The sequence below is a fragment of the Mobula birostris genome, chromosome 8 (assembly GCF_030028105.1).
Source record: "Mobula birostris isolate sMobBir1 chromosome 8, sMobBir1.hap1, whole genome shotgun sequence".
Lineage (NCBI taxonomy): Eukaryota > Metazoa > Chordata > Chondrichthyes > Myliobatiformes > Myliobatidae > Mobula > Mobula birostris.
The window spans coordinates 99983205-100009119 of record NC_092377.1 but is presented as its reverse complement, the minus strand read 5'-3'; the positions used below and the strand labels follow the sequence as shown (position 1 = coordinate 100009119).

Genomic DNA, 25915 nt, shown 5'->3' with positions numbered 1-25915 from the left:
CACGCTGAAAACCTCACAGGACAGCACCTAAAACTAATGACTATCACCAAGGTCAGGGACAGCAGGTGCATGGGAATATCATCACAGTAACAAGGACCAATTTTATTCACTATGTACACTCAGTGGCCATTTTATTAGATAAACTTGCTCATTAATGCAAATATCTAACCAGCCAATCATGTGGCAACAACTCAATGCATAAAAGCATGCAGATACGGTCAAGAGGTTCAGACCTTCAGACCAAACATCAGAATGGGGTAGAAATGTCAGCTCAGTGACTTTGACCATGGAATGATTGTTGGTCCCAGATGGGGTTGTTTGAGCATCTTAGAAACTGCTGACATCCTGGGATTTTCATACACAGTCTCTAGAGTTTACAGAGAACAGTGCGAAAAACAAAAAAAAATCCAGAGTGGCGAAAACTCCTCGTTAATGAAAGTGTGGTGCAATCAGTGTTGTAATAGATGGGGGGGGGGGTGTGGAGATTGGCTAAATAGAATGATTGATCAGATTAACTGTCTGAGGGAAGAAACTTTTAAGATGGCATGAAGTTTCTTTTAATAGCTTGATAACACTTTCCAGAAGGGAGCTTGTGAAAGGCACATACAAGTTATGCAGTGATGGTAGACTGCAGACAAGGACCATTTCTGCCAGTCTGACAATTTGCTGCAGCTTTTGTACACTGAGAAGATGCTGCACCAAACCAGCTGATGTGACAATGCTCTCTATGATGGTCCGCTCCAAGTCGCATACCATTCACACTTAGAAAGTATTGCCATTTTCTTCAATGTCATCAAGTATAAACTCAATACCTTCCAAGTTTAGCAGCAATATGTAATTAACTTCAGTGGTTCAGAATGGCTTAACACCACATAGGAATAGCAATAAATCTTGGCTATGCTCACAGCAGAATGAACGAATAAGTGAAATGTTCTTGCAATGCATTTAAACTGGACTGTTAGACCAACAGCAGACATCAAGTCATGGAAATAAGACCATAGCTCATACAGTACTGTGCAAAAGTCTTAACCATATATGTAGCTAGGGTGCCCAAGACTTTTGTACTGTACTGTTGCTGCAAAAAAGCAAATTTCATGACATATGTAATGATAAACCTGATTCTGATATGGGTTTCTATTGTGGACTGAGTCGGGGGGGGGGGGGGGGGAGATCATGGTTGGGAAAGGGGAAAGGGAGAGGGTAGGAAGTGGGAGGCACCAGAGAGACATTCTTTAGTGATCAATAAACCAACTGTTTGGAATCAAGTGCCCTTGCCTGGTGGCTCAGGGCTGGGTCAACCCCTCACCCCTGGCACTCCTCCTTTGCCACCTATCCCACACTATCCCCCGCAGTGCTCTACCTTAACCAACTGCTTGGGGCCCTGAATGCAGATGAGGGAGGTGGTGAATGGGCAGGCATAGCACTTAGGCCACTTGCAGGAATAAGTGCCGGGAGGGAGATGTTCAGGAAACGGAGGAGATGTGGGTGAGGGAAGCACCAATAGCAGAGCAAGAGAAACTTTGTTCTTTGAAGGACGAGGACATCTCTGATATCCTGGAAATTAAAACCACATTCTGGGAACAGATGCAGCGGAGCCAAAGGAACTGAGAAATGGGAATAGCACTTTATAGTCTTTGATTATAGAGATTTGTCCCAAAGATGTACAAGTATGTTAAGTGGCTACCGCAAGTTAATCATTGGTGTAAGTAAGTGCCAAAAGAATTAAAGGAGAGTTGATGGAAGTTATAAGGATACAAGAAATAAGGAGGGATGGAATCAATGAGATTGTTCTCTGGGATGTTGTCAGAAACCATACACCAAAGGGTCACCCCAACTGCATTGGAAAAACGTTACTATGTGGGAGATTGGAGAAATTGTTAAAGCAGTGGAAGAGAGCAGAAATTGGGCCACGTTCACCAATAAATCCTTCATATAGGAACGCAAGCTTTAAAGCCCTTTCATACCACTGAGGAATCCACTTGGGTGGAAATCAAATTCTCTCCAGTGCACTGCCAGACACAGCAATTTATTTAAGAAATAGAGCCAATTTCCTTTTCTGTTTCCATCTGCCTTTTAAACACTATTGATTTTGTGATTCTATTAGCTCAGCTGGCTGTTAGAGTTCCTCATAATCTTGTGAAGTTCCCTTCAATCTACTTTCACTGGGATAACTAAAATTCCCTTTATTTTGCAGACAACCATTTTTCACTTATTTATTCAATCATGTATTGCTTCTCTCTCATGGAATACAACATTTGCAAAATAAAAACAGAAGGTGCTAGAAATACTCAGCAAATCAAACAGCATTTCAAGACAGTTTTAGGTTAGAGACCCTCATAAGAACAGACAGAACTTAGCAATTCTTCATCATTACTAATGCCTCTGCAATTTCTTCAGCCACCTCTTTCAGAACACTGGGGTGTAGTCCATCTAGTCCAGGAGACAAGTTGACCTTCCTTTCTTTTGAAGGTTCTCCACAGACATTGACTGCCCTGCTCAGGGTTTCCAACATTTTCTGGTTTTAAATTCCACATTTCCTGCATTCAGAGCACTAAGTTTTTTTGTTTCATCAGAATTGCTATTTAATTTTTTGTGATGAATCCAAAAATTTATATAGCCAGGTAGACCATTTGACTTCCGGAAAACCATCTTAACGTATTAACTCCAAATCTCTGGACATCAAATATCAGGCATCTACATTTATTCCTTTTTCCTTTTGCCACTTATTCCATTTCTAAAGGTTTACTGCAGCCTCTGTTTCCATCACCATCTCTCTTAACGTATCCCAAAGTTCTAAAAGAAGTGGCTGAAGAGATTGTGGGGGTATTAGTAATGATCAAGAATCACTAAGTTCTGTCATGGTTCAGGGAGCTGGAAAATTGCAAACGTCACTCTACTCTTCAAAAGAGAAAGAGGCAGAAGAAAGGAAATTATGGTCCAGTTAATCTGACCTCAGTGGTTGGAGAGATGTTGGAGTCAATTGTTAAGGATGTGGTTGTGGGGTTCTTGGAGCGAACTGTTAAAATAAGTACAAGTCAACATGGCTTCCTTAAGGGAAAATCTTGCATGACAAATCTGTTGGAATTCTTTGAAGAAATAACATGCAGGATAGACAAATGAAGGGGGAAAAAAAGGAGAAGAGAAAAAAAACAAATCGGTTGATGTTGTGCACTTGGATTTTCAGAAGGCCTTTGACAAGGTGTTGCTCATGAGGCTGCTCAACAAGTTAAAAGTCCATGGTATTACAGGAAATACACTAGCATGGCTAAAGCATTGGTTGATTGGCAGGAGGCAAAGAGTGGGAATAATGGGAGCCTTTTCTAGTTAGCTACCAGTGACCAGTTGTGTTACACAGGGGTCTGTGTTTGGAACATGTCTTTTTACATTATATGTCAATGATTTGGATCACAGAATTGATGGCTTAGTGACCAAGTTTGCAGATGATACGAAGATAGGTGGAGGGGCAGGGAGTGTTGAGGAAGCAGAATGCCCACAGAAGGACTTGGACAGTTTAGGAGAATGCGTAAAGAAGTGGTAGATGGAATACAGTGTCAGGAAGTATATGGTCATACATTTTAGAAGAAATGAAAGAATTGACTATTTTCTAAATGGAGAGAAAATACAAAAATCCAAGGTGCAAAGGGACTTGGGAGTACTTGTGCAGGCTTCCCTAAAGGTTAATTTGCAGGTTGAGTCGATGGTAAGGAAGGGAAATTCAATGTTAACATTCATTTTAGGAGGACTGGAATAACAAGCAAGAATGTAATGCTGAGTCACTTGGAGTACTGGGAGCAGTTTTGGGCCCCTTTTCTAAGAAAGTATTTGTTGAAAGGTTCAGGAGAATGATTCCCGGGATGAAAGGGTTACCATACAAGGACTGACTGATGGCTCTGGGCCCACACTCACTAGAATTCAGAAGAGTAAAGGAGATCTCATTGAAACCAAACAAATGTTGAAAGGCCTTAATAGAGTGGATGTGGAGAGGATGCTTCCTTTTGTGGAGGAGTCTGGGTCCAGAGGGAAGAGCCTCAGAATAGAGGGTGTCCATTTAGAACAAAGATAAGCAGGAATTTCTTTAGGCAGAGGGTGATGAATCTGGAATTCATTACCACAGATGGCTGTGGGGGCCAAGTCATTTGGTATATTTAAGGCAGAGGTTCTGTTGTGGGCTGTATCAAAGGTGGTGATGAATCAGCACACAGGAGGGAGACTGAAAACTTGTCTGAGTGGTGTAATAACAATAACCTCTCACTCAATGTCAATAAGACCAAGGAACTGATTGTAGGCCTCAAGAGAGGGAAACTAGAGGTCCATGAGCCAGTAATCAGAGGATCAGACTGGAAAGGGTCAGTAACTAAATTCCTGGGTGTCATTATCTCAGAGGACCTACCCTGGACCCATCATATAAATATTATTGCGAAGAAATGACGACAGCGACTCTACTTTCTCAGGAGTCTGCAAAGGCTTGGAATGTCATCAAAAACCTTGGCAAACTCTATAGATGTGTGGTGGAAAGTGTGCTGACTGGCTGCATTATGGCCTGGTATGGACCACCAATGCTTTTGAGCAGAAATTCCTACAAAAGGTAATGGATTCAGCCCAGTACATTACAGATAAAACCCTCCCAATCTTTGAGCACATCTACATGAAACGCTGCTGTAGAAAAGCAGCATCCATCAATGATCCTCATCACCCAGGCCATGATCTTTTCTCACTGCTGCCATCAGGTAGAAGGTATAAATGCATCAGAACTTGTACCACCAGGTTCAAGAACAGTTACTACCCTTCAACAATCAGACTCTTGAACAAAAAAGATTGCTACACTCATTTAAGAACTATTTTATCTTGTAGTTTCACGCTCGTTATTTATTTATATCTGCATTTGCACAGTCTTGTTTACAGTTAACAGTTCCTGATATTTATAGTTGCTACTCTATAGATTTGCTAAGTATGCCCACAGAAAAAGAATCTCAGGATTGTACGTGGTGAGATGTATGTACTCTGATAATAAACTTTACTTTGAAGTTTTTATAGATTCTTGATTAGTCAGGGCATGAAGGGATATGGGGAGAAGACAGAAGATTGGTGCTGAGAGGGAAATGGATCAATCATGATGAAATGGCGGAGCAGACTCAATGGGCCAAATGACATAATTCTGTTCCTATATCTCATGGGCTTAAAAATAATAAATTAATTTTGCAGCTCTGGCTCGAAATTGAAGAAGATATGCAAAAGAACCGGAATAGGGCAAGCTTGCCTTGCCATTCGAAATGACCAGAGATGACCTATTCAGGCTCCAACAACGCTTCTATGCTGCTCCCACAGAACCTTCAATTCTCTCATCTTTGACATAATTATCCAAGTTATCTTCCACAACCCCCCAGGTTACAGACTGCTAATAACTCCTGTGGCAACACCCACTCATTTAGCACGGTCTCTGTTAGAAAATTCACATCTATCCTGTTATCTCCCCCTTTATCTTGTGTATCAGTTGGAATACTCCAAGGATATAATGCTGAGGCTTTTATAGGGCATTCATCACACTACACTCAGTGTTGGGAGCAATTTTGGGCCCCTTGTCTATGAGAGGATGTGCTGGCACTGGAGAGGGTCCTTTGGAACAGAGACAAGGTGGAATTTCTTTAGGCAGTGTGTGGTGAATCTATGGAATTCATTGTCACAGAAGTGTGAAGCCAAAAGAAATGGGGGAGATCTTAAGTGGGTTTTTTGCATCTATTTACTCAGGAGATGGACATTCTATAGAAGTGAGGAAAAGCAGCAGCGAGGTCATGGACTCTATACAGAGGTGTTTGCTGTCTTGAGGCAAATTAAGGTGGAAAAATCCCCAGGGTTAATGTTGTTCCATGCTTCAAGAAAGGCTCTTAAGATATTATAGGCGGGTGAGCCTGCTATCAGTAGTGGAAGATATTCTAAGGGATAGGCAGAATGAAATACGTGATTAAAAAAAAAAGGCTAAACTACAGTAAATGTGTGTATATGTCTATTAAATAGTTAAGTTAAAAAAGTGCAAAAAAACCCACAAAAAAGTAGTGAGGTAGTGTTCATGGGCTCAATGCCCATTTAGAAATCAGATGGCAGAGGGGAAGAAGCTATACCTAAATCACTGAGTGTGTGCCTTCAGGCTTCTGTACCTCCTTCCCAGCAGTAACAATGAAAGGTGCCATGCCCTGGTGGGAGTTGTTAATGATGGACACCACTTTCCTAAGGCATTGCTCCTTGAAGGTGTCTTGGATACTACAGAGGCTAGTACCCCAGTAACTAATCTGACAAATTTCTGCAACTTATTTCGATCTTGTGCAGTAGCGCCACGTGCGCCCCCCCCCCCCCCAACTCCATACCAGACAGTGAAGCAGCCAGTCAGAATGCTCTCCATGGAACATTTGTAGTGTTTTCGTTGACTAACCAAGTCTACTCAAACTCCAAATGAATATAGTCACTGTCTTGTCTTCTTTATATCTGCATCAATATGTTGCACCCAGGTTAGGTCCTCAGAGATACTGACACCTGGGAACTTGGAATTGCTCACTCTCTCCACTTCTGATCCCTCTAAAAGTATTAGTTTGTGTTCCCTCGTCTTACCCTTAATGAAGTTCAAAATCGGTTCACTGGTCTTGCTGACGCTGACTGCAAGGTTGTTGCTGCGACACCATTCAACTAACTGGTATATCTTGCTCCTGTACGCCCTCTCGTCATCTGAAATTCTGCCAACAATGGTTGTATCATCAGCAAATTTATAGGTGGCATTTGAGCTGTACCTAGCCACACAGTCATGGGTGGAGAGAGAGTAGAGCAGTGAACTAAGCATACATCCCTATGGTCGTCAGAGAGGTGGAGATGTTATTACCTATCCGCAATGATTGTGGTCTTCCGGTTAGGAAATTGAGGATACAGTTGTAGAGGGAAGTACAGAGACTTGGGTTCTGTAGCTTTTTGATCAGGACTGTAGGAATGATGGTGTTAAATGCTGAGCTACAGTCGATAAACAACATCCTGACATAGGTATTTGCATTGTCCAGGTGATCCAAGGCTGTGTGGAGAGCCATTGATATCGCATCTGTTGTAGAACAAAGGGATCCGGGAATACAGGTCCATAATTCATTGAAGGTGGCAGCACAGTTAGATAAAGACATAAAGAAGGCTTTGGCACATTGGCCTTCATAGATCGAGGTATTGCATATAGGAGTTGGAATGTTATGTTGAAGTTGTATAAGACATTGGTGATGCCAAATTTGGAGTAATGCATGCAGTTTTGGTTACCTACCTTCTGGAAAGGGTAAATAAGATTGCAAGATTATAGGGAAATTTTAAAAGGATGTTGCCGGGAGGACTCTAGTTATAAGGGAAGATTAAATAGGTTAGAACTTTATTCCCTAGAACATAGAAGATTGAGGAGGCGATTTGATAGAGATATACAAAATTTTGAGGGGTATAGATAGGGTAAAATAGGCTTTTTCCACTGAGGTTGGGTCATGGGTTAAGGGAGAAAGGTGAAATATTTAAGAGGATCATGAGCGGGAAAACTTCTTTACTCAAGAGGGTGGTTAGAATGTGGAACGAGCTGTCAGTGCAAGTTGTAGATGTAAATTCGATTTTAACTTTTAAGAGAAGTTTGGATGAATACATGGATGGGAAGGGTATGGAGGGCCACGGTCCAGGTACAGGTTGATGGGACTACGGCAGTTTAAATGGCCCATCTAGTCCGTGCTAAACCAGAGGGCCTAGCTTTTTTATGACTAAATAGTGCAAAAAGAGAGGGGAAAAATCGTGAAAATAGTTTATAGGTTCTTTGTCCATTCAGAAATCTGATGGCGGAAGGAAAGAAGCTGTTCCTGAAACGTTGAGTGTATGTCTTCAGGCTCCTGTACCTTCTCCTTGATGGTATCAATAAGAGGGCATATCCTAGGTATTGGGGTCCTAAATGATGGATGCAAACTTTTTGAGACAGCGCCTTTTGAAGGTGTCCTCAATACTGGGGAGGCTAGTGCCCGTGATGGAGCTGGCTGAGTTTACAACCTTCTGCAGCTTTTACTGATCCTGTGCAGTGGCTCCCTCCATACCAGATGGTGATGTACCAGTTCAAATGTTCTCCACGGTACACAAGTAGAAATTCGCAAGCGTCTTTGCTGACATACCAATTCTCCTGAAACTTCTAATGAAATATACCTGCTATTGTGCCTTCTTTACAACTGCATCAATATGTTGGGTCCAGAATAGATTTTCAAATATCATGACACCCAGGAACTTGAAAGTGCTCACCATTTCCACTTCTGATACTTCAGGTATGTGTTCCCTTGAGTTCCCCTTCCTGAAGTCCACAATCAACTCCCTGGTCTTATTGACACTGAATGCAATGCTGTTGCAACACCACTCAACTAACTGATCTACCTCACTCCTGTATGCCTCATCAGCATCTGAAATTCAGTCCACAATAGTTGTATCATCAGCAAATTTATAGATGACATTTGAACTGTGGGTGTAAAGAGAGTAGAGCAGTGGGCTTAACACATATCCTTGAGGTGCACCAGTGTTAACTGTCAGTGAGGAGGAGTTTGCATGCTCTCCTTGTGACTGTGCGCTCCTGCCAAGTGATCTCATTTTCTCCCATATCCCAAGGATGTGGTTGTTTGTTAGGTTGGTTGACCACCATTAGTTACCCCAGAATAGGTGACTGATGATAGAATTAAGGGCATATTGAAGGACAGACTAAAAGGGGAAATAGCCATGAGAATGGGGATGTTCCAAGTTGCTGTGAGTATATGGATTATTGTACGCTGGCATTGGAAGCATGGTAACACTTGCAGGCTGCTCTCAGCACATTCTCCGTCTGTGTTGGTTGTTGCAAACGATGCATTTTACAGTATGTTTTGTTCTTTCTATGTTTATGTGACAATAAAACTAACATTTCCCTCTATCTTTTATTATTAACCTTTACTTGAACTGTACTATTTATTTCATATATCAATCTAATCCATGTATGGGGTTTATTTTATTCAGAGATACTGCACAGTAACAGGATCAGGCCCAATGAGGTGGCACCATCCAATTACACCCATGTGACTAATTAACCCTTGCGCCTGGGATGTGGGAGGAAACCAGAGCACTCAGAAGAAACCCACGCAGACACAGAGAGAATGTACAAACTCCTTGCAGATAGTGGAAAGGAGAAGAGCACCTGATCTTAAAAGCCATCATCTTAATATTGGCTGTGTGGATACAAATAAACTAGTTTGCTGCCTATAATCAAGGAGCCCCTTCACAAGATCATAAGACAAGAGCAGAATTAGGCTATTTAGCTCATCGAATCTGCTCCATCATTCCAGCATGGCTGATTTATTATCCACCTCAACCACATTCTCCAGCCTTCTCCCTGTAACCTTTAACATCCTGCCTAATCAACAACCTATCAACCTCTGCTTTAAATATATCCAATGACAGTCTCCACAGCCATAGAAACATAGAAAATAAGTGCAGGAGTAGGCCATTCGGCCCTTCGAGCCTGCACCGCCATTTATTATGATCATGGCTGATCATCCAACTCAGAACACCGCCCCAGCCTTCCCTCCATACCCCCTGACCCCCGTAGCCACAAGGGCCATATCTAACTCCCTCTTAAATATAGCCAATGAACTGGCCTCAACTGTTTCCTGTGGCAGAGAATTCCACAGATTCACCACTCTCTGTGTGAAGAAGTTTTTCCTAATCTCAGTCCTAAAAGGCTTCCCCTCTATCCTCAAACTATGACCCCTCGTTCTGGACTTCCCCAACATCAGGAACAATCTTCCTGCATCTAGCCTGTCTAATCCCTTTAGGATCTTATACGTTTCAATCAGATCCCCCCTCAATCTTCTAAATTCCAACGAGTACAAACCCAGTTCATCCATTCTTTCTTCATATGAAAGTCCTGCCATCCCAGGAATCAATCTGGTGAACCTTCTCTGTACTCCCTCTATGGCAAGGATGTCTTTCCTCAGATTAGGGGACCAAAACTGCACACAATACTCCAGATGTGGTCTCACCAAGGCCTTGTACAACTGCAGTAGTACCTCCCTGCTCCTGTACTCAAATCCCCTCGCTATAAATGCTATCTGTGTTAACAAATTCCATATATTCACTGTTCTCTTGCTAAAGAAATTCCTCTTCATCTCTGTTTTAAATTGACATCCTTGTGTTCTGAGGCTGTGCCCTCTGGTCCTAGACTCCTGCACGATCGCAAACATCCTTTCTATATCGGCCTTCCCATAATAGATAGATTTTAATGATACCCTCCCATATTCTTCTAAACTCCAGCAAATACAGTCATCAAATGTTCTTCATATGTTAACTCTTTCATTCCTGGATTCATTCACATAAACCTCCTCTGGACTCTCTCCAATGCCTTATAAAGCCTCAGAATACGAGCGCGCATTCACTCCGAATACTCTCACCAATGACTACTGCCACAGACGGTTGTGGAAGCCAAGTCCATATATTTAAAACAGAGGTTAATAGGTTCTTGGTTAGTCAGGGCATCAAAGGTAACAGGGAGAAAGGAGGAAAATGGAGCTGAGAGGGATAATAAATTAGCCATGATGGAATGACGGAGCAGACTCAATGTCCAAATGACCTAATTCTGCTCCTATGTCTTATAGCCAGTGAGTGAGACACGAAATGCCAGTGCATCTCGGGGTGGGTAGGGCAAGAGGGACAACAGTAAGAAAGTACACAGAGGGAAAAATACAATGAAGAAAATAAGGCAGGAAAAGAAGAGTAAGTAGGAGATCCACATTTAATCAGTGAACAAGTAGATCGCCATGCAAGGTGTTGTTTCTAAAAAAAAGACTGTGGCAATTGAAAAGCCAGTTACAGCAAAAGGAAGCCAGTTTGCCAGTTTTTGGATTAGAGTCAGAAAAATATTAAGCGCATGCAGATTATTCAAATCACAAAATTGTCAAAATGCATTGATGTCACCAGTTCCTTTGAACAGAGTTGATTAGTATGCGTAAAGCACACAACTTCCAGTTCCAGCACATGCAAAACCAGTGATCTATATATTAAAAACAATATTCAGGGTTAACAAAAGGCATAACATCAGAAAGCCCACCATGTGATTGACTTACAGGATCAGCTGGTGCAATGTTAGAATCAAACTGGGTCAGAGTTTGCGAGCTTGAGGAGCGTTCACTAAAAGTCTCCCACTGCTGGACAGACAGAGTAGAGAGCAATCAGAATGAAAAACATTACATCTCTAAAGCTTTTATAAAGGAGTACCTTCCAGAGGAGTCATAAAAGGAGAAGCTTAAAGTCAAGCATTATAATTTACATAAGAGATGCATATATGGATTTAACTGTTTAAGGCGGCATTCATTCTAGCCAGCTTATTTCTAAACTCTTAAAATCAAATCAATTCTGCAATTTGCTAACAAAGAATGTTGTATGAAGTTATGCAATGGAGAAGAAAATCTGATCAAGTCCAGGGACAGATATATATACACTCAGTGGCCACTTTATTAGGTACACCCGTACACATGCTTGTTAATACAAATATCTAATCAGCCAATCATGTGGCAGTAATTAAATGGATAAAAGTATGCACACATGGTCAAGAAGGTCAATTGTTGCTCAGACCAAACATCAACATTGGAAAGAAATGTGATCTAAGTGACTTTGACCGTGGAATGATTGTTGAAACCAGTTGGGGGTGGTTTAAGTATCTCAGAAACTGCTGATCCCCTGGGATTTTGATGCACAGTGGTCTCTAGAGTTTACAGAGAATAGTGCAAAAAACATCCAGTGAGCGGCAAAGCAGCTTGTTAATGAGAAAGGTCAGACTGGTTCAAACCGACAGGAAGGTGACAGTAACTCAAATAACCATGAATTACTACAATGCTGTGCAGAAGACCAACTCTGAATGCACAACACATTGAACCTTGAAGTGGATGAGCTACCTTGAACCTTGAAGCAGAAGACCACAAACTTAGACTCAGGGGCCACTTTATTAGGTGCAGGAGGTAACTAGAAAAGTGGTTACTGAGTATATTTCTACATGATTAAGTCTTAGCAGTCTTGGATAAGTTTTACACTATAAACAGAGAGATTTAGAGTGTACCAGGAATCTGGGCAGTGAAACTGAAGTTTGAATAAGAATTGAAGACATGAGACTTGAAAGGCAATTTGGAGCCTTTAACATGTGCAAAAGTAAAAATTAGGCATCAGGGAACAATGGGAAATTATCAAATTATCCACAGTTAGGAAATATCAAACCAATCGCCATTTTCATTGAATACAACCTAAATTCTCAGCAAGTGCCTTGAACATCACTGGTTCGTATCCAACTACAAAAACACAACTCACATTGTCTTGACAGCCATCTTTTCTCTTTATTGCTGTTTATAAAGAATTATTAAGCTGAAGGATTGCACTGCCTTTCTAAAACAGAAAAATATGGTTTTATATTTACAAACCCCATTTCCAGAAAAGTTGGGATATTATCCAAAATGCAATAAAAACAAAAATCTGTGATATGTTAATTCACGTGAACCTTTATTTAACTGACAAAAGTACAAAGAAAAGATTTTCAATAGTTTTACTGACCAACTTAATTGTATTTTGTAAACATACACAAATTTAGAATTTGATGGCTGCAACACACTCTACAAAAGTTGGGAGAGTTAAAATAAGATTGAGAAGTGCACAGAATATTCAAGTAACACCGGTTTGGAAGACTCCACATTAAGCAGGCTAATTGGTAGCAGGTGAGGTATCATGACTGGGTATAAAAGTAGTGTCCATCAAAGGCTCAGTCTTTGCAAGCAAGGATGGGTCGTGGCTCACCCCTTTGTGCCAAAATTCATGAGAGAATTGTTAGTCAGTTCAAAAGGAACATTTCTCAACGCAAGATTGCAGAGAATTTAGGCCTTTCAACATCTACAGTACATAATATTGTGAAAAGATTCAGAGAATTCAGATACATCTCAGTGCGTAAAGGGCAAGGTCGGAAACCACTGCTGAATGCGCGTGATCTTCGAGCCCTCAGGCGGCACTGCCTAAGAAACCGTCATGCTACTGTGACAAGTATAGCCACCTGGGCTCGGGAGTACTTCGGAAAACCATTGTCACTCAACACAGTCCGTCGCTGCATCCAGAAATGCAATTTGAAACTGTATTATGCAAGGAGGAAGCCATACGTCAACTCTATACAGAAACGCCCGCGAGTTCTCTGGGCCCAAGCTCATCTCAGATGGACCGAAAGACTGTGGAACCGTGTGCTGTGGTCAGATGGGTCCACATTTCAGCTAGTTTTCAGAAAAAACAGGCGTCCAGTTCTCCGTGCCAAAGATGAAAACGACCATCCAGATTGTTATCAGCGAAAGGTGCAAAAGCCAGCATCTGTGATGGTATGGGGGTGCATCAGTGCCCATGGCATGGGTGAGTTGCATGTATGTGAAGGTATCATTGACTCTGAGGCGTATATTAGGATTTTAGAGAGACATATGTTGCCATCAAGGCGACATCTCTTCCCGGGATGTCCATGCTTATTTCAGCAGGACAATGCCAGACCACATTCTGCATGGGCTACAACAACGTGGCTTTGTAGACACAGAGCACGTGTGCTTGACTGGCCTGCTGCCAGTCCAGATCTATCTCCTATTGAAAACGTATGGCACATCATGAAGAGGAGAATCAGACAACTGAGACCACAGACTGTTGAGCAGCTGAAGTCTTATATCAAGCAAGACTGGACAAAATTTCCAATTGCAAATCTACTACAATTAGTATCCTCAGTTCCAAAACGATTAAAAAGTGTTATTAACAGGAAAGGTGATGTAACACAATGGTAAACATGCCTCTGTCCCAACTTTTGTTGAGTGTGTTGCAGCCATCAAGTTCTAAATTTGTGTATGTTTACAAAATACAATTAAGTTGGTTAGTAAAACTATTGAAAATCTTTTCTTTGTACTTTTGTCAGTTAGATAAAGGTTCACGTGAATTAACGCATCACAGATTTTTGTTTTTATTGCATTTTGGAAAATATCCCAACTTTTCTGGAAATGAGGTTTGTAACTTAATTTTGCATACTTTATTCTTTCCTTAACACAATATATTTAAAAACTGTCAGCTTTGTGGTTTTCGTCATTACAAATGATTCTCACCAGAGTAGATGCAGGTAAATTTAATATTTCGTAACTTCTGACCCTAAAATTATTGGGGTGGAAACACAATAGCATTGGACAACAACTTTTTTCAAGCTCATCTGCGGAAACAGCTTAATTTCTACCTTTAGTGTTTCTTTTTGCTTTTCAAAGTGGATGGGGGTCCCTTATTGGAGGCCCTTATCCAGAGCTACACTCAAACTTTGGTTCTTAGTGGAGATGGGACCTGGTCACAGGGTTCACCAACTGGGAGGGGTGTGGGGTGATGGACAGACAGTGGTATGCCGAATTGTCCGGTAAATGATTAGTTTTTGTTGTGCTGTAGATCATGGTCTTTCTTGGGGGCTTTGCTACTGTTTTATTTGGTGACTGGAGGATGCGGGTTCTTTTGTAACATTTAAGAATAAATTGGACAGATACATGGATGGGAGGTGTATGAAGGGGTATGGTCCGTGTGCAGGTCAGTGGGACTAGGCAGAAAATGGTTCGGCACAGCCAAGAAGGGCCAAAAGGCCTGTTTCTGTGCTGTAGTTTCTATGGTTTCTATGGATGCTGATACCTTTTTTTTTTGGTGAAGTGAGTGGTGGAGGGTTGTTGCTTTGCTGCTGCTTGTGCATGGGAGGGGATTGGAGTGGGTGGGGGTTGGGGGAAGTGCTTTAGGTTTCTAACATTTTTTACTGTCACTCACTCTTTGGGTCATTCTTCTGTTTTCGTGGATGTCTGCAAAAGAAAATTTCAGGTTGTATATTGTATACATTCTCTGATATTAAATGGAACTGTTCAACTAAAATATCTACCTGTTAGCTCTCCCACAGCACTCTCAAAGCCCCTGATGCCTAACTGAAATTTCTGCCACCATTCCTCCCCCCCGCCACTACTGTCACCTCCTTGCCCCTCACTGTTTCAGTCGTACCAACATCCAGACTTCCAAAACCACCTACAATCCACCAAACAAAAACTTCTCGCCAATGGTTAGAAAGGTAAAATAGCGCAAAAAACAAATGGAAAATCAAAAGGTGAGAATAATGACTCCAATGTCTTTGGCTCTTCACAAGTACAGACAAAACAGAAAGGAAAGGGCTTAGGGATAACACAATGACAGTTACTGGGGAATTTTGAGTTTGTAAGAACAAAATTACATTTAACCTCAAATTTTTAAAAAATGTTAAAAGCTCGTAGAACACTATCATTGTGCAACAGTAAGAGTATTATTCAAGTAGTAAGCAGAGACTATACCAACTGTAATAAAATAATTATGAGCTTTGATTGTCAAATTGGACAAAGTAAACTGGCTAAAAAGACTTCTGGAAAGTAAGCTGAAGATTATATTCAGGAGTATGATGGAATATTGATGAATGCAGCTCCAAGAATTCTCAAACACCACATCATTCAGGACAAAGCAGGCATGTGACAACATCTTCCAAGCCCATAAACATCACTGTCTTGGAGAACATGGGAATCCTTCCACACAACCGGCCTTTGCATTCGCCTTATTATTGTTCATAATCCTCACCAGCACAACCAGTCACATATTTCCTTTCTGCATTTCACAAGGACCACACTTCCTGTCTCCCTGCTCAGCTCATCCACAACCTTCTCAACCAGAGGAACTTGTAATCACTTACAGAACATCTGCTAGAGTGTGGGCCTACTGGAGTGACCCCATCTTTACTGCTGCCTGCCATTTTAGTTCACAATTCCACAGTGACCACCCCCCCCCACCCGGTGTCTGGTTGTCTGCCATTTTCATTCTCAATTCTACTATAAACCCCATCCACCCCCACATTTCTGGTTGCCTACCATCTTAATTCTCAATTCCACTGTGATCCCCCCCCCCACCAGCTTCCTGCCATTTTAATTCACAATTCCTTTGTGACCACCCCCCCCACCACTGGTTTCCAGTTGCATGCCATTTTAGTTGACCATTGCACTCTGACCACCCCTGCCATTTTAATTCACAACTGCACTGAGCTGCGTCTGCAACTTCCTGCACTATTACAGTGAAGCCCAACACAAGCTTGAGGACCTTTTCATCTCCCTCCTACGCCTGCTGCAACCCGCACAGCTCTCAACTCGAATTTTGCTACTTTAGCTAACTTGCTTCTGTTTTCTGTTTGTACCAGGACTGGCCATTTGTATTTGCCATTCCTCTCCATATCACCCCTAAACCATATATCGATTCTGCCAGGTGAGGCTTCATGCAGATTTCACAATATTAGCAATACATCACACAGTGAGCCAGAGGAGTTCAACTGCCCATCTGATTACCATATCATTTCACCTTACTAAAGGTCCCATCTACTGCTCTCGCACCTTCATTGCTGCTTAAACCAAGTTGCTTTCTCTCTTAGTTCTGAATAGGGGTCTACTACTTCAAACATGAACTAACAACACACACAAAACGCTGAAGGAACTAAGCAAGTCCAAAACATCCCCAAAGACGCTGCCTGACCTGCCGAGTTCCTTCAGCATCTTGTGAGAGTTACTCTGGATTTCCAGCATTTGCAGGATCTCTTGTGCTCAAACATGATGCTGGCTGACTATTTTGAGTTCTTCCATTTAGTTTTCAGATTCCAGTTTCTGCAATATTATTTTGTCTTCCTCCAGATCCATTCTCTTTTTTTTTATATACCATGTTAGTCAATCGCAGTTTATCTTAGCTTTTTTTTTAAATAAAGAAAATATGAGTTGAGCTTTGCTGGGCACTGCAATCAGCCTCTTTACTCTCTGGTTTTGAAAAAATAGATAATTCTCATATTTTCCCCCATTTCAGTTCTACTAGCTCATGCTAAAATTAGGCCAAATTCTGAAACAGCCAAACAGTCCTCTTATCTAAGCTTGCACAAGAATGATCATAAGGCCCACCTTGAAAGAGAAAGGCATTGCCTTGACAGGAAGAGTAAACAAGAGTGAAAGACTTAATTAGAGCAGAAAAAAAATCTATTTTACACCACATTGCCAGTGGTAATGATTAGATAGCAAACAATTATTTGATTAAACAACACACACAAAATGCTGCAGGAACTCAGCAAGCCAGGCAGCAGCTATAGAGGGGAATAGTCAACAGAAGGGTCTCGGCCCAAAACACCAAATGTTTATTCCCTTCAATAGATGCTGCCTGACCTGCTGAGTTCCTCTAGCATTTCCTGTGTGTCACTCAAGATCTTTTAGCATCTGCAGAATCTCGTGTGTATGAGATTAAACAAGGTGCTTTACTTCAAGAAACAGCACGTAATCTGCAATACAGAGAAGGCACATTTTATTTTATTTATATTATACAGTAGAAACCAATTGCTAACCTCACTGCCCTGGGTCAGCTCTGGCCACGTCTGGTTTAGTGAGGGCATGGACGGTGATTTACTAGGGGGGACTTCCGGAGGCGAGGATGAGAAGCCAGTTTCAGAAACCTGGTCAGCAACTTCTAAAATAGAAGGCAAGTTATTACAAGATTTACAGCACAAATCCTTAAACAAGCTACCAGATACTAGTAAACACTACTCTCCATAAAAGCACCAACAAGTTTAGGAAGCTGCACTTGGAAGTCTTGGAATCAACCCAACAGCTAGAAGTTTCTAGAATCTATGAGTTCTCTACGACATTCCATTAACATTGCAAAAATATCTGAACAATATACAGGATTCAAAGATCATCATAAAAGTTAGGATCTCCATTCCTGGCAGGTATGTGGTGGCATTTCTGTGAGTGAAATGAACCATGAACTTCTGCTTCCAGGCATTCTGAAAGAGATTGTCAAATTCCCTGGTACTTTAATATCATTTTAGGCTCTATTTATAACAGATTTTGGGGTAAACTGAGCCGTAACAGCAAAGTCATAATCTAGACAGCGAGGAAACAGGCCGTTTTGCCAAACTAATCCATGCCAACCAAGTTGCCTACCTGAGTTAGTCCCATTTGCCTGAGCTTTACCCATATGCCAACTAAACCTTTCCTATCCATATCCTTGTCTAAACTCCTTTAAAACCATTAAGACAGGAGCAGAATTAAGCCATTTAGCCCATCTGCCATTCCATCATGGCAGCTTTGTATCTCTCTCAGCCCCATTCTCCTGCCTTCTCCCCATTACTTTTGACACCCTTAATCAAGAACCTTTCAACCTTTGCCATGATGGGGAACATAAGGGACTGCTGTGTACTTTGTTTCACAGAAACATGGCTATTTCCTGCTATTTCAAACCCAGCACTGCAGCACAATGTCTTAACCATTCTCTGCAAAGACAGGATATCTCAGTCTTTTAAAGGCAGAGAAGATGAAGTATGCTTTGTGATTAATTCATCATGGTGCATAAACTTGGTGTTCTGTCTCAATCCTGCTCACCCAACCTAGAATATCTAGCAGTCAAATATCATCCACTTTATCTGTTGAGGGAGTTCTCCTCCATCATCCTGGTAGCAGTGTACATTTCACCCCAGGCCAATATCACGCCGGCACTGTAAGAACTGAGCAATGTGATCAGTAGGCACAAAACTGTGCACCCTGATGCATTCCCTATCATTGTGAGAGGTTTCAACCAGGCCAGCTTGAAGAAGTTTCTGAACAACTACCAACATATCTTCTGCAGAACCATTCCCCTCACCATCAGATTTCTGAATGCACAATGAACCCACAAACACTCCCTTTTTTTGCACTACTTTATGTACACTTATTGTAATTTATAGGTTTTTATTACGTATTGCAATGTACTGCTGCCACAAAACAACACACTTCACGACATGTTGAGTGATATTAAACCTGATTGTGAAATATACCTAATGACTTGGCCCTCACAGCTGTCTAGAGCAATGAATTCTAGATTCTCCACCCTCAGGCTAAAAAAAATTCCTCATCTCTGTTCTAAAGTGACATTATTGTATATAAATAAATAAATACTGAGTCTATGCCCTCTGGTCTGAGACTCCACCACTAAAGGAAACATCCTTTCCATGTCCATTCTCAACTAGGCCTTTCAACATTTGATCGATTTCAATGAGACCCCCCGTCCCCCAACTGTCCAGCAAGGGCAGGCCCAGAACTATTGAATGGTCATATGTTAACCCTTTTATTACTGGGATCATTTTCATGACACTTCTGTGGAAAAACTTGCCCCTCAGCTCCTGTTTAAATCTTTCCCTGCTCACCTCAGATCTATGTCCTCTAGTTTTAGGCTCCCCTAGCCTGGGCAAATGATTAAATATACCATTACCGTCCAGGCAGTTAAGCTATGCACATTGGAAGAAATAAAACTTATTTGCTCCTTATTCCTGTAAGGAGACAACTCTAGAACATAGAAAATGAACCACACTCATCTTAACAAATTTGCGAAAAATACACCTTCATTACTCTTGATGTAATTACTCATTCCTTTTCACCCAGGGATGGTGCTAGATCTGCAGATGAAACGGGCCGAAGGGCCTGTTTCTGTGCTGTAGTGCTCTATGTTTCCATGAATTCTTCCAGCAGTTTATTTTTTCCTCCAGATTCTACTATGTGCAAATCTTGTCTCTTCTTAAAATGAATCCTTGCAGGATTTCTACTAATGAACAACGAAGCTCATTTTCAACAAATTTCTTGACCCTGGGTGCCCCAAGTGCACTTAAAATTTCAAAAGGGAGATGCAGGCAAAAGCAAGACTTTAACAGAAGGTTTGACCAAGTGTCAAAAACAAAAGCTATATTTGAAATAACCAGGCAAAAATTCACTTAACAAGACCAAACCCAAGCTAGGAGAAAAAAAAATCATAGTTCTTTGCCAAGAAGAAAATGTGAGCCATTTCACCTAGAACTAAACAGCGGCAAACAACTACGAGTCCACTTCATACACTGACAATAGTTCTGAGTTAAGGAGGAATTGGTGAACAACTTCACCTGAACCAACCAAAGAGAGGCAAAGCATTACATGACTCCAATGACAAAAACAGGTTAAACGTCTTGCACTTGAAATGCTATATCATGCTGTGCAGATATTTTTTGATTAATTAGGTTATAACAGTTAGAAAATCTTATTGAAACCCAAAATTTCTGTACCCAGAATCTAATTTTCTTATTAAAATGCTGCTTACCTCCTGAATCATCAAGGTCAATCAACTTTGGCATCAAACTTTCAGGTAATTTTTCTGGCAAATCATATCCGTTTTTTCTGGCCACTACAAGATGGAAAGCTGCACAAAACTCATCCAATGTCAATGCGCCGTCTTTGTCAAAGTCTGATAGCTCCCTGAATCACAAAACAAACACTGACAAATTCAACGGTTTTCAAGTATGTATTAAAAACTGTGTTCATTATGAAGAATTTCATGCCCATGGAACAGCCAACTTCTCAAAATTACCCTCCACTGCGCCACTAACGTTTACCATTCACACCAGTTATGTGTAAAAACGTTAGACATAATTTTTGAACTGCAGAAATTTCTTCCAGAAACTGATCAAGTTTACATATTTTAAGTCACAAACTCAAATTCATTAGCATGAGCTGCAACATTTTGTTTCCCTTTTATCAATCAAGGCATTTGACAAGGTTCTACACGGTAGGCTTATTCAGAAAGTTAGAAGGCATGGGATCCAGGGAAGTTTGGCCAGGTGGATTCAGAATTGGCTTGCCTGCAGAAGGCAGACAGTCAAGGGAGTACGTTCAGATTGGAGGATTGTGACTAGTGGTGTCCCACAAGGATCTGTTCTGGGAACTCTACTTTTAGTGATTTTTATTAATGACCTGGATGTGGGGGTAGAAGGGTGGGTTGGCAAGTTTGCAGATGACACAAAGGTTGGTGGTGTTGTAGATAGTGTAGAGGATTGTCAAAGATTGCAGAGAGACATTGATAGGATGCAGGAGTGGGCTGAGAAGTGGCAGATGGAGTTCAACCCGGAGAAGTGTGAGGTGGTACACTTTGGAAGGACAAACTCCAAGGCAGAGTACAAAGTAAATGGCAGGATACTTGGTAGTGTGGAGGAGCAGAGGGATCTCGGGGTACATGTCCACAGATTCCTGAAAGTTGCCTCACAGGTGAATAGGGTAGTTAAGAAAGCTTATGGGGTGTTAGCTTTCATAGGTCGAGGGATAGAGTTTAAGAGTCGCGATGTAATGATGCAGCTCTATAAAACTCTGGTTAGGCCACACTTGGAGTACTGTGTCCAGTTCTGGTCACCTCACTATAGGAAGGATGTGGAAGCATTGGAAAGGGTACAGAGGAGATTTACCAGGATGCTGCCTGGTTTAGAGAGTATGCATTATGATCAGAGATTAAGGGAGCTAGGGCTTTACTCTTTGGAGAGAAGGAGGATGAGAGGAGACAGATAGAGGTATACAAGATAATAAGAGGAATAGATAGAGTGGATAGTCAGCGCCTCTTCCCCAGGGCACCACTGCTCAATACAAGAGGACATGGCTTTAAGGTAAGGGGTGGGAAGTTCAAGGGGGATATTAGAGGAAGGTTTTTTACTCAGAGAGTGGTTGGTGCGTGGAATGCACTGCCTGAGTCAGTGGTGGAGGCAGATACAATGGTGAAGTTTAAGAGACTACTAGACAGGTATATGGAGGAATTTAGGGTGGGGTGATATATGGGAGGCAGGGTTTGAGGGTCAGCACAACATTGTGGGCCGAAGGGCCTGTACTGTGCCGTACTATTCTATGTTCTATTTATAAAAAGTCACTCAATAATACCATCTTGATGTTTAAGAATCAAAAAGCCTATAGCCATAGAACACTACAACACAGAAATAGGCTATTTGGCCGATCTAGTCTATGCCAAACTATAATTCTGCATGGTCCCACAGCCCTCCATACCACTTCCATCCATGAACCTATCCAAATTTCTCTTAAGTGTTGAAATCGACCTCACATCTACCACTTCTGCTGGCAGCTTGTTCCACTCACTCACCACCTAAGTGAAGAAGTTTCCATTCATTTCACCTTTCACCCTTATTAGATGATCGCTACCTTTAGTTTTACCCAACCTCAGTGGAAAAAGTCCATTTGCATTTATCCTTTCAATAACCGTCTATCAAATCTCCCCTCAATCTCCCACAGTCTAGGAAATAACACAGCATAAGTATTGAACTACCTATGCTTCCCCAGGGTGTGACTTCCACCTTGTCATGGACAATATGCTTTAGTCCAAGTGTCTTCATCTCAAAATACTAAAATCTGCATGATTTAAATTAATTTTATTCCATATATTGACAGCAGTTTGTTTCCACAGTTTAGTTTAGAATTTCGTCAAAACCCAAACCTTCTTGTCCTGAAGAATAAAATTAGGTTGTCAGTCTCTATTAGGTAATCCATTAAGAATCACTAAAAGCAACAATCATGTCATCTCAACCTTCCTTTCAGTAAAAACATGCCCAATTTGTTCAAATACACTTCAATGTAATCATTCCATCCTCAGTCAGTCAGTCTCTTTCAATAGCTACTAATTAATAGGCTGAACACACTTCCTCATCCTAGTAGATTACTTACAGCATATTTGCTAAATGCAATATTTCTCTTCCAAATAATTATGGCAAGTAAATGGGGCCTGTGCCAAGGTCATAGAAAACCACAGCTCATCAATGGAACAGAAAAGACACAGAGTACCTTTGATAGAAGCCTTTTTTTGAAAAAATAAGGCTGTCACAGACGAATATTGCCTCAGGAAGATGCAAAATTAAATAACAATTTATAAATCAGTTTCACGGTAGAAATAAGTTGACATGTCAGAGGTCAATTATGAATGGCTTAAAATGTTAAACTAGGAATTTAGAAGTATAGTGGGAAGATGAACAGAAGTCAGTCAAAAACTTGATAACCCTCGTCTAAAATTTCTTTTGAGACATTAAGGGCAGTGGTTAGTGTAGCACTTCACAGTGCCAGTGACCACTGATATGGGTTCAATTCCTGCCACTGTTGGTAAGGATCTTGTACGTTCTCCCTGTGACTGTGTGGATTTCCTCTGGATGCTCCAGTTTCCTCCCACATTCTATAGATATACTGGTTAGGGTTAGAGAGCTGTGGGCATGCTACACTGGCACCGGAAGAATGAGGACACTTGCAGGCTGCCCCCAGTATATCCTCGGATATTGTTGATCGTAGACACAAATGATGCATTTCCCCATGTTCCGATGTACATGTAACAAAGCAAGCTAATCTTATTAAAAATAAGCTAAAGACTTTGCATGGAGGGGAAGTAAACGGCTATCATTTACTTTTAACACACTGCCTCCATATTTATCAGCTCTCAGCTTGGTTTAGGTCATTAATGTTGTAAATATTCAACTGCACAATGAGAATTGTGAACAGCAAGGTTACAGACTAAACAAGACTGTATTACTGCTATCAAGATAATACAATAACTATCCCATGTGCTGCTCTGTGAAGGTGATCTTCTAACTTTCCCTGTAGTTTAATTTTCCTAACCTTGCTTGTAATTTTATATAATCACTAACAGTGCCTATAAAATGTATTCAAAGTATTCACCCCCCCCCCCCAAGAAGTTGTAATGTTTTATTATTTTGCATCACAGTGGATTTAATTTGGCTTTTTTAATGCTGATCAACAGAAAAAAACTTTCGTGTCAAATTAATCTCTACAAAGTGATCTAAATGATTCACAAACATAAAACACAAAATAATTGATTGCTTTAGTATTTACCCCTTTAATACGACACACCAAATAATCACTGGTGCAGCAAACTGGTTTTAGGAGTCACATAATTAGTTAAATGGAAATCTGTTTTTGGATACCTGTGTGCAGTCAAGGTGTTCAATTGATCGTAGTAAAAATACACCTGTTTCAAGCAGGTCCAACGCTGGTGAGTCAGTAGCCTGGCAAAACTACACCATGAAGACAAAAAAAAATACCCCAAGCAATTCCGCAAAAAGGTTATTGAAAAGCACAAGTCAAGAGATGGGTACAAGAAAATTTCCAAGTCACTGAATATCCCTTGCAGCACAGTTAAGTCAATCAACAAGAAATGGAAAGAATATGGCACAGCTGTAAATCTGCCTAGAGCAGGCCATCCTCAAAAACTGAGTGATGTACAAGAAGGGGACTAGTGAGGGAGGCCACCAAGAGACCTATGACAACTCTGAAGGAGTTACAAGCTTCAGTGGCTGAGTTGGGAGAAACTGTGCTTACAACAACTGTTGCCCAGGTGCTTCACCAGTTGCAGCTTTACAGGAGAGTGGCAAAGAGAAAGCTACTGTTGAAAAAAAAACTCACATGAAACTTCAGCTAGAGTTTACCATAAGGCATGAGGGAGACTGAAGTCAGCTGGAAGAAGGTTCCATGGTCTGATGGAATCAAAATTGAGCTTTTTGGCCATCAGACTAAATGCTATGTTTGGTGCAAGCCAAACACTGCACATATCAATAACACACCATCCCTACTGCGAAGCATGGTGGTGACTGCATTATGCTGTGGGGATGTTTCACTGCAGCAGGCCCTGGAAGGCTTCTGAAGGTAGAGGGTAAAATGAATGCAGCAAAATACAGGGATATCCTGGAGGAAAACCTGATGCAGTCTGCAAGAGGACTGTGACTTGGGAGAAGATTTGTTTTCCAGCAAGACAATAACTCCAAGAATAACAGCAAAGCTACAAAGGAAAGGCTTAAAAACAAAGTTAATATCCTGGAATGGCCAAGTCAGAGTCCAGACCTCAATCCAATTGACAATTCGTGGCTGGACTTGAAAGGGTTGTTCACTCGTGATCCCCATGCAATCTGACAGAACTTGAACAGTTTTGTAAAGAAGAATGGGGTAATATTGCAGTGTCCAGATGTGCAAAGCTGATAGAGACCTGTCCATAATTGCTGCCAAAGGTGCATCTACTAAATACTGACTTGAAAGGGGTGATTAGTTATGCAATCATTTTTAAAAATTTATATTTGTAATTAATTTAGATCACTTTGTAGAGATCTGTTTTCACTGACATGAAAGTCTTTTTCTGTTGATCAGTGTCAATAAAAGCCAAATTAAATCCACTGTGATTCAATGTTGTAAAACAATAAAACATAAAAACTTCTGGGGGTGGATCAAGCAGGGGGAGATTACCTTTTATTGGCACTGTATATACATCTGACTGCCTAGTGAATTTTCCAGTAATTTAGTTTTTTTCCTTGAAAGTTCTTAGTTTTCAGTAGGAAATAACTATCAATGATCCTGTACTTTCAGAAAGCATTTGGTATAATGACAATATATTATGAATATGTACCTCTCACCAAGCCATTCAATAAGGAAATACTTGAAAATGTAATAACTTACCAAATGTGGGAAAGCTCAAGAATCGGTAATTTGGACTTTGTGAAGAATTCTTTAGCTGCAGATCCTGTAAGAAAACAAGTTGGGAAGAGTATTTTTGATAGCACCAGTACCCTTTATCGTTAAGGTTAATAAATATCCACCTTGATAGCAATGTACGAGATGATAAGAGGTATAGGTTCAGTGGATAGCCAGAGACATTTTCCCCAGGGCCAACAAGAGGGTTATAAATTTAAGGTGATTAGAGGAAGGCATGGCAGGGTAGGAGTTTGTCAGAGGTACTTTTGGGTGTGTGTTTTTTTTTAAAACAGAGAGTGGTAGGTGCATAGAACACCCTGCCAGGGATGGTGGTAGAGTAGATACATTAGGGACGTTCAAGAAATTCTTACATAGGCACATGGATGACAGAAAAATGGAGGGCTACGTAGGAGAGAAGGGTTAGATTGATCTTAGAGTAGGTTAAAAGATCAGCACAACATGCTGGTTGAGGGGTATGTACTGTGGCATAATGTTTATGCTCTTAAGCTATACAACACAAA

At 41.1% G+C, this 25915-nt stretch overlaps 1 protein-coding gene across 10 annotated transcripts in view; it reads right to left on the bottom strand.

The window, feature by feature from the left end:
- reps1 (RALBP1 associated Eps domain containing 1) overlaps window positions 1–25915 on the bottom strand; it is a 111439-nt gene that overhangs the window by 29503 nt on the left and 56021 nt on the right. For 7 of the 10 annotated variants that reach the window (XM_072265793.1, XM_072265783.1, XM_072265785.1 and 4 more), the window contains exons 6-9: window positions 25380–25443; window positions 20206–20360; window positions 17450–17571; window positions 11118–11198 (exon numbers count right to left, since the gene is read on the bottom strand). In XM_072265793.1, coding sequence (XP_072121894.1) covers window positions 11118–11198; window positions 17450–17571; window positions 20206–20360; window positions 25380–25443 — 422 coding nt within the window. The remainder of the gene's footprint in view (window positions 1–11117; window positions 11199–17449; window positions 17572–20205; window positions 20361–25379; window positions 25444–25915) is intronic. The other 3 variants (XM_072265788.1, XM_072265789.1, XM_072265784.1) reach the window with 2 other exon arrangements.